The sequence below is a fragment of the Pteropus alecto genome, unplaced genomic scaffold, assembly GCF_000325575.1.
Source record: "Pteropus alecto unplaced genomic scaffold, ASM32557v1 scaffold113, whole genome shotgun sequence".
Lineage (NCBI taxonomy): Eukaryota > Metazoa > Chordata > Mammalia > Chiroptera > Pteropodidae > Pteropus > Pteropus alecto.
This window is the reverse complement of record NW_006433949.1, coordinates 6,352,528-6,367,088: the sequence shown is the minus strand read 5'-3', so window position 1 is coordinate 6,367,088 and position 14,561 is coordinate 6,352,528. Positions and strand designations below refer to the sequence as shown.

The 14,561-nt window shown below is 44.1% G+C and overlaps 1 protein-coding gene across 1 annotated transcript; it reads left to right on the top strand.

Moving 5' to 3' along the window:
• Nucleotides 1-423: 423 nt before the first annotated feature.
• Nucleotides 424-14,497, top strand: OASL (2'-5'-oligoadenylate synthetase like). Its single transcript, XM_006908627.3, has 6 exons — nt 424-852; nt 4,023-4,305; nt 5,163-5,341; nt 9,571-9,812; nt 11,625-11,772; nt 13,405-14,497. Exons 1-6 carry the CDS (start codon nt 655-657, stop codon nt 13,873-13,875), a joined length of 1,521 nt encoding a protein of 506 aa, XP_006908689.1. The 5' UTR covers nt 424-654; the 3' UTR covers nt 13,876-14,497.
• The last annotated feature ends 64 nt before the right edge of the window (nt 14,498-14,561 follow it).

Genomic DNA, 14,561 nt, shown 5'->3' with positions numbered 1-14,561 from the left:
TATTGAGTGTTTTCTCTGCTCACTATTCTCTTGCTTCATCTGCTTGACCACTTATAGGGTAGGGTGTCATTATTAAACCCATTTTATGGATAAATTATGAGAGGGTCGGAGAGATTAAAAGTCTACTAAAGAACTAACTGGAACTTACATTCTGTTCTGTCTGACTCTAGAGTTCCCGCTGCTCATCCCAACCATAAATAAGTCCCTTCTCTTTCTGAACCTCAGTTTCGTAACAAGGTGGGGTGACTAGATCTAGAGATACCATCCAACTTTGACCTGCTGGGAGTTGCCTCCTCTAGGGTTAAATTCAAGCCAATTTCAGTTTCCAAACGTCATATAAGGGAAACTTAAAAAGTTGAGAATCGAAACCAGTAGCAGAAAGGTTGGCTGAAAGCCAATCCTGTTAAGGTGGCCCCAGAATGTCCAGCCTCGGCTCAGTGTCCCTCAGTGCCACTGTCACAGCAAGGAGTCTTTAAGAGGGGAGCCGCAGATCAGCCCAGTCACCCCTGATGTCCTCTCCTCCGTTGTCTTTTATCCTACGGGGTGCTGGAGGTCAGCTGAGAAGGAGCCACCTTAAAGAAGGGCGTGTATGCCAGGAGCTTGAGTATTTGTGTGGCCATATATCTATCTAGCAGTGGAACTCTCAGGACAGAGATGGCACTGACCTCAGAGCTGTATGGCACCGCTGCCTCCAGGCTGGACTCCTTCGTGGCTCAGTGGCTACAGCCCAGCCGGGAGTGGAAAGATGAGGTGTTGGAGGCTGTGCGGACTGTGGAGCAGTTCCTGAGGGAAGAGCCCTTCCAGAGGGAACATGGGCTGGACCAGGAAGTGCGGGTGCTAAAGGTGGTCAAGGTGAGACTGGTACCCTTCATCCCCGGGCAGGGCTGGGCCAACCCAGCATGAGGGTCCTCATCCCTGATGATGCTGGAGACCGCTTGCCTCATTATCCGTAGCCCATGCTGCTCATATCTCAAGACACCCCACCTTAGCTGCCTGCACCCCACCACATTGCTGCCTTGAGCAGAACAATCCAGTAAGGAAGCTAATAATAGTTCATTTTTTGGGTGCACTAGCCTAACCCCTTAACATCTATTGTCTCTAATTTGTGCACCCTGTGAGATCGGTACTATTCCTATTTTACAGATAAGCAAAATGGAGGCTCAGAGACTTAAGATTCGTAATAACCAAATGTAATGCAAGGTCTTTGATCATCCAAGGTCTTAGATCATCCAAAAATATAGTTTAGAAACAACTGGGGAAATTTTAATATGACCCGGATATTGATTTTGTTAGTGTTGTGCATATGGGGGAAATGTTCTCTTTTTGTTGGACACAAATGCTAAAGTATTTAGGGACAAAGTTTCTTGGTGTCTGTAATTTACTTTAATGTGGTTTAGACGAAACAAATACAGCAAGGAATTTAGACTTGTTAAATCTAACTGGCTGGATATGAGTATTTATTATATTATCTTTCTAATTTTCTATGTTTAACATTTTTGATAATAAAAAGGTTTTTTTTTTCATGGCAGCTCAGAAAAGTGAGGTGATTTGCCCAAGGTCACACAGCTAGTGGTAGAGCAGGGATTTGAACCAGAGTCTATCTGACTACAGCCAGGGCTCCAGGCTGCTCCAGTGAGCTTTTTCCCCTAAGCCCTTTCCCCAGCTTCCTCATGTCACCTCCTATCCTAGCTAGGATCAAGAGAGTCAAAACTAGAAAGCCAGGGAGAATTCGACAGTCTCAGTTAATCCTCTGTTTAAACATTAAAACCGAGACACAGAAAGGGCGAGAGATATCCCACATTCACACAGTGATCTGGTGGAAAAGGAGACTAGAACTAGGACCCCCTAATTCTGACTCCCAGCTCAGTGCTCTAGTTCTCTCTCTGGGGCAGCTAGTCCTCCTCAGGGAAGGATTTAGAAACCTCAGGCCCGCATCCCTTCTTTATACCCATCCCCAGCGTTTGGAGCCTGAGGCCATATGATTTCACAATGAGAAACCACACATTTTGACATTAGACAGACCCAGGTTTGATCCTTGACCTCTTCCCTTACCGGCTGTATGACTGTAGATTTACCATCTTATTTCTTAAAACCCCAGTCTTCCCATCTGTAAATGGGGCATCATCATCATCATCAACATCTTCTTTCCCTCCTCCTCTCTCCCCCAACAAGCAAATGGGGAAGCAGGCTAAATGATTAGCATATATTAATTTAAACAACAACAACAGAAAACAAAAGCATCATTATAAATTCTTGCCCAAGCTATCTTCGTGGTCTGGGGTGCCAATCTGAGTCAAGCAGACCCTCCCAGACCACCCACCCTGACAACCCTGAGAATGAAGCAGATGGAACGGGGAAGTCTGAGGACAGAAGGATGCTGCTAACCGAATGAGTTTTGACACCAGGAAATGACATTTGCCCAACCCTAAAATTCTGCCCGCAGACCATATCCACTTCTGCCCTTGAAACCACAAAATAATACCCAAAAGAGAAATGGCTAATGAGAAATAATAACTTTATTCAGCCTCTAACCCCCCGCCTCCCACTCCCCTACCCCTGCCCAAAATCTGGTAAGCTGGGCTGAGCGAATGCTTGTTCTTGAATGAGTTGGGTTTAAATAGATTTGAGCTGAAGCAAGTCATGAAGCCTATTCTAGAATGTTCTTTCCTCCCTGCCTGGGTCTTACCACTGGGAAAGGTGGGAAGGGCAGTCTAGGCACAGCTTTCAGGGAAATGTGCTCTTCATCCGCACACAGGGAGCCATCCCCAACCCTCTCGCACGGGGCAGAAACATTGTATCTGGATCACACGGGGCAGAAACATTGTATCTGGATGCAGGCGGAGAAAGAGAACAGAAAAGGTATTGGGGAAAAAGATGGCAGACTCCTCCCTCTCAGAAGCAGGGCCTGGCTCGTAGTCCTGAGTCCTGGGGAAGAACCATACTCTGCCTTCTGACTCTTTCATTGACTGTGACTATGATTCCTGGCTAGGAGCCCATGCCGGGTTAATTAACTTCCCATGGCCTCAACTTTCTCACCTGTACATTGGGGATAATTATACTAGTGCCCACCTCAGTCAGTGGGTGTGAGGATGAGAAGGTCTCGTTTGCATAAGGGGCTTTCAGGGGTGCCAGACACAGCGTGTGCTCAAACTGTAACAGCGGGATTATAGTCAGCGTTCAGTGATTTCACCCTCCAGGAGGGGTCCGTTCATCCCTAGCAATTCCACCTCTCAAACTGGAGTGAGAAAGAAGGCCAGAGAGCTGTAGGGTGCTTGTATATCAGAGACAACAGAGGTCGGACAGCAAGCCCAGAATCTCGGAACATCAAAAAGATCCCTTCGAAATCATCCAGCTCAGGCTCCTTACATTCAAATGGGGAACCTGAATCTTAGGCAGCAGAAGGAATGATGAGAGCCAACTAGATAAAGAAGAGAAAGAGAAATATATTGCTGACTTCCTGTGTGCCAGGCACCAGGGCAAACCTTTGGCACACATTCTCTCATCTAATTCTCCCAGGAACCCAATGACTCATGTTCCATCGTTTCCCTCATTTTTCAGACTTAAGGTTCAGAACGATCACACAGCTGAACGGGGCAAGAGTTGAGGTCAGAGTCAGGCTGCCCCATTCCACAGCCCATGGCTTTTATCCACCAGGAAATCCTGTGCCCACCCCCTTTTTAATATCATGAAATTACTCAGACCCCCAAGAATCCTCAAACAACCCCATGGAGTAGGCATTCATATTCCATTAGAACAGACATGATTCTGTGGATGAGAAGAGTCTTGGAAGGATGCAGTGTGGCAAATAAGAAGCTTGGGCTCTGGGGTCAGGCTGCATACTGTGTGACCATGGGTAAGTGGCTCATCCTCTTGACATCTCAGTTCTCTGAACTGTAAAGATGGGGTATTGGTACTACCCACCCATCCGTCAGGGTTATGGTGAGAATTAAATACGTAAAGACCCTCGGGAATTGCCTGGCATAGGCAGTGGCCTCAGGGTGACAGGGCTCTGTGTTCTGCAGGTGGGCTCCTTCGGGAATGGCACAGCGCTCAGGAGCAGCACGGAGGTGGAGCTGGTGGTGTTCCTGAGTTGTTTCCACAGCTTCCAGGAGGAGGCCGAGCACCACCACGCTGTTTTGAGATTGATATGGAAAAAGCTGTGGCATTGCCATGACCTGGTGGCCCTTGGGCTCGAGGTGATAGGAGTGGTCCAGGGAGCGCCTGATGCTTTTGTCTTCACCATTCAGACTATGAAGACTGCAGAGCCCATCACTGTCACCATTGTGCCTGCCTATAGGGCCATGGGTAAGGGGAGAGGAAGCCCACCCAACTCACACACCTGCCCTTCCCAAGAGACTTGCAACTGCCTCCCTTCTCATGCATGGCCACATGCAGATAGCTGCCTCCATCCATTCAGCCCATGTGCTGTGCTGTGGGCTGGGCGACTGCAGTGCATAGGACTGACAGGACTCTGGCTGTCTCATGGCTCACATTGGGAAACAGATTTCTCAAAGAGTCACAGATAAATAAATAAACATATGATTGCAAGAGAAAGCGAGACCCATGGAGGGGAGTTAGAAGAGTAACTTCGGTGCTTCTGTAGTACTTACCACAGGTGCAGGGAGCCTGTCATTGTTTGGACTTTTCCAGAAGCAGACCCTGAGACAAGGGTTTGAGGACGAGCAGCCCCGAGAAACACTGGTAGGGAATAGGGGAGTGAGACAGAGAAAGGAAGAAGCGTTACAAATTACCACGCAGAACAACTGGACCAATGCATTTGTGATGCTCACCAGAGCAGTACACCCTTCAGTAAGTGTGCTCTCAGAGCTCAGCTCTCTTATCTGGAACTGGGTGTTCCCTACAGTGATGGGAGGTTTAAATAAATGGCTGAGAGAGAGATCCAAAACAGACATTAGAAGAAAGTGTTGGGGACCTCAAGGAAAGACAACAGTCCTTGAGTGGCCTGAGGATGAGAAAACCCACTTTTGTTTCTCCAGAAGGATAATCAACAAGGCAAACCTTTATTTTCTCAGGCTATGAGGTCTCAGGTTTCCCTGGAGTGATACTCAGGTGAATTAGTAGGCACCCCGCACAGACCACTGAGCTAGCTACCTGGGGAGTCCTAAATCCCCGCTCTCTTTCTTCATTTCCTCTAATCCCAGGACATTCAATTCCCAATTCTCAGCCACATCCTGTGGTCTATGAGAGCCTGATCGAGGCCTGCAACAGTTACCCTGGAAATTTCTCTGCATCCTTCTGTGAGCTGCAGAGAAACTTCGTCAAACATCAGCCAACCAAGCTGAAAAGCCTCCTGCGGCTGGTAAAACACTGGTACCTGCAGGTAAGGGGGCTGCCAGTTTGGGGCAGGAAGGGGAGATGGAGGAGGGAGGGGAAGAAGAAAAGGAAGGGACTGGATTTGTTAACTCAGGAAACTGGCTCAAGGAAAAATGGAAGTGGGGGGTGAGAGAACGCTAGTCTTTTGAACTGTCAATTGAAACAATGAAGATGAAGAAAGGCGAGGGAGTGAAGAGAAGGAAAATATACAGAATTTCAGTATACAAGTGCTTGTAATGCTCCAGTTGTGGTCCAGTACTGGCTGATGTCAACTTCACTGGGATCTCCGGATGTTAATCTCAGCTGGCTAAGGACTAAAAAGAGGAGAAAGATCGTTTAAAGAGGAAAGATCATTCCATCTTGCACCAATTCTCCCTCCAAATGATCCAGTTCCTAAGTATCATGGTCCTTACTGAGTGAATACAACCATAGCAGCCACTTTTTAGAGCTCACATGTGATGTCTGCGTGGTACTGTGTATATTTCAAAATATCCAAATGACACCTGAAACCAATACAATATTGAACCTCAACTGTAATTGAAAAAACAGGAATGCTAAGAGAAATTCGTATATCTCTTTAGGATATACGTCAAGATGTATATATTTATTCCTGGAGAGATTTTTTAGAATGAAGTTTATATTCTGTATTATTTACTTCGTAGTTTTTAAATAAAAATTTATATAAGGTTTATATTAAAAAAATCCAGATGAACAGTTATCTAAATTTATGAAAGGAGGACTCAGAAACAAACACAAAATTAGAACAATTAAAATATGCTTTCTTATTTTAAAAAATGGTAAGAGTTGGATTTCAGAAGGACTCAGTTAAAAAAGAATAAATGTATCGAAAGATAAAAATCAGGAAATTACCAAGGTTAGCAAGTTTACAGTTAGTTTGTTTATGCTGAGAAAACAGCAATTTACTTAAATGAGTACTTACATCAACCAAGGTTGTGATATATCTTCAGACATTAGCATTCCCAAAGTCAAGAATAAAATTGTTTTTATTGATAAGACAATCACTTACAGGAAATGATCCACGATTCTGTGGGTTTCGCTAGAACTCAACAGAATGTTCCATTGCTTTGTTTGTTTATTTGTTTGTTTCAGGGAGCAAAATGTTTTCTTCCTGCATATAATATGCATGTTTATTTATAATGTCCATGGGACAATGTATCAACTTTACTTCTATAGCCCTCCCTTTGTTCAAGCTTCTGCCCCGAAGACAAGGATTTGACCACATATAAAACCATAAAACCATTTTTTGATTCAGTATTATTAATTTGATGTTTTATTGGACAAGTTTTATTTAGATGTGTTGATGGATCCATAAGGACATAAAGAGCTCGTATTGTATGGTAAACAAAACTAGAGCCCCCGGATGCTAAAAAGGTTAATTGTTTTTGTCTGGAGGTTTTGTCAAGTCTCAGGTGTCGTCATTGACTTTCACGGTTCAGTAGTATTTTATTGTTTTTATCAGCTCATGTACTGTAGTCAGGGACCAAAAGACTACGTTGAGAAGCCAGAACTGGTATATTGAATTAAAAATATGCAGATTAAGACCTGCTGAATGAGGAAGCACAGCTACCACGAGGGGGAGTGGCTCCCTCAGCCTCAGAATTCCCACTTCAGGGAAGTGAAACTCACTGGGTCACGTTCACTGAAGGCACAGTTTCAATAGAACTGTAAAGAAAGTAGTCACAGGATTTATTACCTTCAGATCCCAGAAGCAAGGGGGCGCAGTGAGCCAAGGTGAAGGGCTGTCCTCCCTCCCACTCAAGCCAGGAGCTAACAGGGGGTAGCAAGTACTTACTACTTATAAGGTGATTGGGGTAGAGGCCACTAACATCCCAAGCTTAACTTATTTTAAAAGGAGCCTGGGGGTGGAGGGTGGGGTGGGGAGGAGGAAGAAGCAAAACAGGACCTTATGGCAGGAATCCTCAACTCGAATTCTATCTAAAAGTCCAGACACTGGGTGTGAGCAGGGTTATCATACTGTAAAACGCCAAGGTAGCAACTCAGAAAAACAAAGTTATTTTTCACAGGTTTCAAAAAACTGAGAAAAATAAAAGTTATTTTTCTCATCACAGGAACATATCATTTAGCTTCTCTAGGTTTCGTCTGTCCAGTCGTAACTGTGAGGATGTCACTCACTGATCTCAGAGATGTCCAAGATTGTTAATGCTCACTCATGGCCTACCAAAAAAGTATTATTTTTACTATCTATAATGCTGGCTTTCACAAGCCTTACAACAGCATCAGGTCAGTATCAGGAGGGACTTTATAAGCATCATTTCCACATGTGAAGGGCTGTCCTTGATTTTTTTTTTTATTTACCAATAAACTGATGTTTATTCTTTTATATTTTGAAGTATTTAATTCAATGCCATTCTGGGAACAATATGGGACATTCCTCAGTGTTTTGGTTGAGCTTTTGATATAAGTTTTTTGTTTATTTATTTGGGGGGGATTTTTTTTTTTTCTTTTTGCCATTTTAAGTGTACGATTCAGTGTCATTAATTACATTCACAATGTTGTATAAACACCATCACTATCTATTTTCAAAACTTTTTTGTCACCCCAAACAGAAACTCTGTACCCATTAAATAATAACTCCCCATTTTATCCTCTCCCCAGACCCTGACAACCAACATTTCTACTTCCTTTCTCTATGAATTTAGTTATTCTAGCTCCCTCATATACGTGAAAGCATATAATATTTGTCTTTTTGGTATCTTATTTTGTCCTTGATTCTTAATAATGGGATTATCATACCTAATTGCATAAGATTTCTGGCATGAATACAAATTTATTTATAAATTTGATTTTTATCATTATATCACCGATGAATTGATTTATCTGATTCTATCCTGATAGGAAGAACACATTTTTATTGAATTTATATAAATACTACATAGTCATGAACAGGAACTAATAAAATTGCTTCATGAACATTTAACCACCATTCCAAATAGTTTTGTAAGCAGGGCCAATTTACATATACTATTATTTTACAGAATAATTATCTTTGTTTTTCTGAGGATTTGTTACTTTATAATCTATAGTAGAAATTTTTATAGGAAGTTTTTATTCTGTGGCATCGGTTGGAATAATACATCATTCAAAGAATATTTTACCTTAGTTTGCATAAATATAGCCCTATATTGAGAATAGGAGACAGATTAAGAAGAAAGGGTTATTTTCTTACATATCCATCAAAAACAGAATATTAGCCTGTGTATTATTATGTGTTATTACACATTACATGTTATTACATTACATGTTATTACACATTACATGTTATTACATTATTAACATTGTGTAATAACAACATAGTTCTTTTCTTTTTTTTTTCTTTTTTAACATATCATTAAATAGTCTGTTAAAGATCTTAAAAGAAATGAAAGGCTCACATGTATAAAAGCTTAAACTTATTATCATCTAAGAGGGGGTGGAGTCAGGCACTGGTGATGGCTCCAGCTGTTTCTCTATAATTTAGTTTCTTTCTCCTCTATGTCATCAGGCCGGTTTCCCTCACAATGGAAAATGGCCACAGCTCTTCCTGCCCTCACATCCACACACTGAACAAAAGAACTAGGCTTTACTCAAGTTGAGCCAAGTTAAATGAGAAGGCTTTTCTTGAACCAGTCACTTGGCAAGAGGAATGAATAGGTTTATACTGATGGCCCTGTCCAGTCAGGACCCACCCTGCTATGGAGAGTGGGGTCAATCCCGTCTGAACAGCATGGCCTCTACACAATGGAGAAGAAAGAAATGTCTGCTTGAGAAGTAACCCTAATGTTCACAGAATCTCAGCTGTTACCTAGTCCTGCAGTCCTCTGCCCTTTATTCTCTCTTTAGCTAAGAAGCCTTTCTTTAAAGGAAAACTTTCAGAAGCCCAATACATTAAATTGGATTAAAATGGAGCTGCTTTGGCTGGGATCCTGATGGCAGAGCCCAACTGCTCACTCTTTGAGATACCTCTTCGTAACTCTGTGCTAGAAGTTATGTCCAGCACAGTTTGAAACCCACTGGACTAACCCAGCCCCTTAATTCTAAAATTGGGAAACCCACTGAGGGTCAGACAAGGAAAGTGACTTGGCCAAGATTATACAGCCAAGATTATACAACAGTAGGTGACAGAGCTGAGACAAGAATTTGGATTTTCCAGTTTCTGGTCCAATGTCATCCTGACATAGAATCTTGGGGTCTCTCTCTTCCCATCTTTTCCAACAGTATGTGAAAGCCAAGTGCCCCAGGGCCATGCTGCCCCCTCTCTATGCCCTCGAGCTACTGACCATTTACGCCTGGGAAATGGGCACACAGGAGGATAAGAATTTCAGGTTGGAGGAAGGCCTCACCACTGTGATGGAACTGCTCCAGGAGTATGACTTACTCTGTATCTACTGGACCAAGTATTACACATTCCAGAACCCAGTCATCGAGGACTTTGTCAGAAAACAGCTAAAAAGAGAAAGGTACTGGGCCCCTGCTTAACAACCACATCTGAGAGAGGAAAGAAAGATTGGAGGAAAAGGTGGTATCGAGTTTTAGAGGTGGGCTTTATTAAGTAGTAAGGCCACACTGAAATCTCATACAGCCTTTCAAAATTGCCAGGGGCCTTAGCAGCTCTAAGCCTTTCTTGTTCCTCAAGCCACCATTCCACACTACCCTAGCTCTGTGGCCTGCAATAGACCACTTCAGTGCTTTTTAGGGACAGCAGGGGAAAGTGGAAAGAATTATAGAGATCCAAGTTTAATCCCCGCTCTGCCTTTTTCTCACTTTTGTGAGCCTCGGTTTCTTCTTTGTAAAACGGGAGTTACTGGCACCAACACTGCAGGACTGTTGTGAGGGTCAGAGAAAATATATGCAAAGGGCCTCTAGTATCTAGCCCAGGGTAGATGCCGAATAAATGCTCACTATTGTAGCACGTGCTGCTGGTGCCCATTTGCATCCCCGGGGCCTTTACCATTTCCATGAAGCCTGGCTCAGCCTCCACTGTCAGCACCTGTGTCCTTTTGCCTGTCAGAAGCAGCTGGATAAACACCTGAGCTCTCTCTCATCTCAAATGGAAGGACTCCCTCTGGGTCATGTGTACTACACTATTTCCCAGCGTCCCTCCTTTCGAAAGGAGATTTCAGAAAGCACCAATAATGAAGTGAGAAAGTAAGAAGGGAAAGGGAGAGATGGCAACAAAGGGCGTATATCAAGGTGATTACCACTGAGGCAACTGGAGGTTTAGTCCACAGGAGGGACGCTGGGAAACTTCAGAGAGAACCAGTCTGATCACTGGGCACAGGCCCTGTGTGTCAGGTCCCTTGGTGGGTCACTTTGGGTTATATGACCCCACCCCATAAGACAGCCTGGCTCCGCTACCTGACAGGATGATTTCAAGGAGCCAGGGATGTTGGGAGTAGCCAACATGGAGCCTAAAATGTTCAGTTTACTCCAACAGCTCACCATCACATTCTGTCACATAAAGTCACAGCTCCCTGCTAAGTAAGTCAAAAGCCCATGGAGTACAAGGGCCAGCTCTTATCATGGGTTTGGCATCCAACACATGTGGTCATCCCATGCAACCCAAGGAGGCTCTTAGACTCCTTTCAAACCAATATTCTTTAAAATATTTATTCTACATTTATATAGGGAACGGACATTTGGAGACAGCTCAGCCTCTCCTCTGTTGAGCCAGTGGAGATGGGTAAGAATCCTTTGAGCTGAGCTGGTTTTGAGAACTTAGGGAAATCTGTGCCTCAGTTTCCTCATCTATAAAATGGGGACAACAACAACAATAATAACACTAGTCTCTACCTTATGGAATTGTTGTCAGGATTAAAAAAGGTTAATTCACATAGGATTTGGCCCAGTGCCTTAGTAAATATCAGTAGTTGGAGATGATGTTCTTACCATTATTCAAAGCAGTTCAGCTGCTCTAGTCCCAAACTGTGAACAAAATTAAGTCTCTGGACTTAAGAAGCCCATCTGCCTGAGTGGGCATCTGTTATTGCTTCAGCATGCCTTTTGGCGTCTCAGCCCCCCCAACACACGCACTGCCAAAATGCCTCACAAACACCTAGAATACTCTCCCCAAAAGAAGCTCTTGGGAATCTAATGGTCTCTATCCTGCTACTCTTCAGCAGTGTTTCTGGGCCCTCCTGGACTGACAGCCCAGGGCTCTGGGCATAACAGATGCTCAGGGGCTTGAAGAGATAATGGCCAAGAAGGCTTCTTTCTGACTTGCAGGCCTCCAAACCAGAAAGTGCCCTGGGCACCCTCTCTCTGTGTTACAGGCCCATCATCCTGGATCCAGCTGACCCCACCCACAACGTGGCGAAAGGATACAGATGGGACATAGTCGCACAGAGAGCCAACCAGTGCCTGAAACAGGACTGTTGCTATGATGACAAGGAGAACCCAATCCCCAGCTGGAACATAAAGGTTAATGGCTCCTCTCTGGGCTGGCTGCCAGGGGCTTGAAGCCCAGAATGAGATAACTGTATAGTGTTTACTTATTTATTTCTGAATCAATGGCGCCAACAGGGCATTAGAGTCAGACAGTTTGAGGCCTGGCTCCACCACCCACTAGTTCTGTGAACTTGGAAAATTATTCAACTGCCTGAGCCTGATTCCTTATTTTCAAATACTTGTTCTCCTTTTCTTTCTTCTTCCCATAACATTATACTATTATTTAGCATTTTTCATGAGCTGAGCCATGGTAAGTCAATTCAATCAGCTGTTTTGTGCCAGCACTAAGCTTGGGCAGGTGGGAGGCAGGGGCAAGGGGGCAATAGTGGCTCAGAAATAAGACATGGCCCCTGTCCTCAAGAAACTCACTGCATTTTGTTAGAAAGCAAGTTTCTGAAACAAACTTGCACAAAACTGCTAGAAAGAATTACCAGAGAAGATATTCAGGAAATGAAAAATGCTAAATAATAGTATAATGTGATGCCAAATCTACAGTACAAGCAGAGGTCATAATCATCTATTTTATTCACTGTACTTTACAATTTGCAAAGCACTTGTCCAGGGACTATTCTGTAAAGTAGAAAAGTCAAGTATTATTATTATTATATTATTATTATTATTATTAATATTATTATTACTACTACTACTACTATATCTTTATCATTATCATCATTTTACAGATGAGGAAATTGAGGCTCAGAGAGGTTAAGGTAATTAACCAAGGTCACACTGCTAAGAGGCATCAGGATTCACACCCAGGTCTTTGTGTAGCTTTGGAAATGGACATAAATGTTACGTCCGAAGTCACCAGACAAGATTTCTTAAAGAAAATAGGGCTTGAGATTGGTCTTAAAATCCAAGGAGGGATATCGGCACTCAGAACAGAGGGCACTCTGTCTGCATAGAATGTTGAGGTCGGGGGCGAGGTGTGTGCCAGAACAAAAGATGGACTTGCTTGGAGCAGCGGCAGAAGAGGAAGCAGAGGGTCTCTAATAAGGTGCAGATATTACATACTGGGAGACCGCCAGCCAGCCAAATGAGGCCCAAAGATGGGCTGAAAAGTCTATGCCTCTGGATTTTTCCTGAATGTAAAAATCATCGTGCAAAGATTTTTTTCCTAGAAAAATCAGAAGACTTGACAATGCTGGGACTCTATCCTTTCTTGAAAGGATCAGTTAGAGGGCGGGCCCTCTCTATCACCCTCCAGGTGTGTTCTTCAGCCACCTGGGACTCTTGGTCCCTTGAGTGTGGCCTCTGATTGTAAAGAACACACTCTGGAGTGCCAATGACCTTGGTTCAGATACCTGCTCTGCTCCTTACTACCTCTGTGAAGTTCAATGAATCACTTAACCCTACTCGACCATAATTTCCTCATCTGTAAAATGGGATAATAGGAGAACCAACCTCGTAGGGCTACTGTGAGAATAGAATGCAGTAAGAATATAAAAGGCACACAGCACAGGGCCTAGCAGGTTGTTGGCACCCCCTAAATGTTTGCTGCTGCTTCTGCTCCTGCTGCTCCTGTTGAAAGATGAGGTGAAGGGAACTTTTGCATGTGAGACAAAGAAGCGTGGACTTAACCCCTCTCTCTCCTTTCCCTTACAGAGGGCACGAGACATCCAGGTGACAGTGGAGCAGTGGGGTTACCCAGATTTGATCCTCAGGGTGAACCCTTATGAGTCCATAAAGAAGGTTAAAGAGAAGATTCGACAGAGCCGCGGCTACATGGGTCTGCAGCGTCTGTCCTTCCAGATACCTGGTGGTGAGCGGCAACTCCTCAGCAGCCGCAGCTCCCTGGCCGATTTCGGAATCTTCTCTAACATCCCCATCTATCTGCTGGAGACTGTCTCCCCTGAGATCCAGGTCTTTGTGAAGAATCCAGGTGGTGAGAGTCACGCATATGCCATCGACCCCAACAGTTTCATCTTGAGCCTGAAGCAGCAGATACAAGACAGGCAGGGGCTTCTCAGAAAGCAGCAACTGCTGAAGTTCCAAGGTCAAGTCCTGCAGGATTGGTCAGCTTTTGGGAGCTATGGTATCGAGGACAGCGACACCCTCATCCTCTCCAAGAAATAAGCCTGAGAGGCTCTGCTTCCACACAACTAATTTATTCAGGGAAACTTCCTGTAGTTCTGCCAACTTATCCAGGACTCATTCTATCAACCACTCCTCCCAGCTCTCTGCTGGGGAGGTTCCATGTCTTCACCAGTTTTGTTAAAAGTTATCCTAGCTCTCCCTGCCAGTAGAGGAATGAGGAGGGGTATGAGAGAGACTAGATATGCGTGTGGACAATGGCCAGACCATAAACAACAATAGAATTCTGACCCGTAGCCTCTGCAGCCACCAACCTGGGAAGCCAAACCACAACCTGTGCAGTAATTGACCCCAAAGTGTCAGGATTTAGTCAATAACTGACAGCTTTCCTAATTCTCCCCTGCCCCCTTGCAATTCAGGTCCAACCAGAGAAAGCCAAACAAGCTCTCTAAGCAATCACATAGGATGTCCTATTTCTAGATAACCCACCTCCAGCTTCCCCAGGACACCAACCTCAGTCAGGGCATACCTGAAGCCTTCTCTTCTTTCCATTATAAAGCTTTCCCATCCCCTGTCTTTGAGTCTCTGCCAAATGCAAGGGATGATGGCTGACTCCCTTGCTCTAGCAAGTTGGGAATAAATAACCTTTGTTCATTCTCTTTTAGATGGTCTTCATTTCTTTCCACAGATGCTAATGCTGTCTTAGTGGTTATTGCTTAATCCTTTGA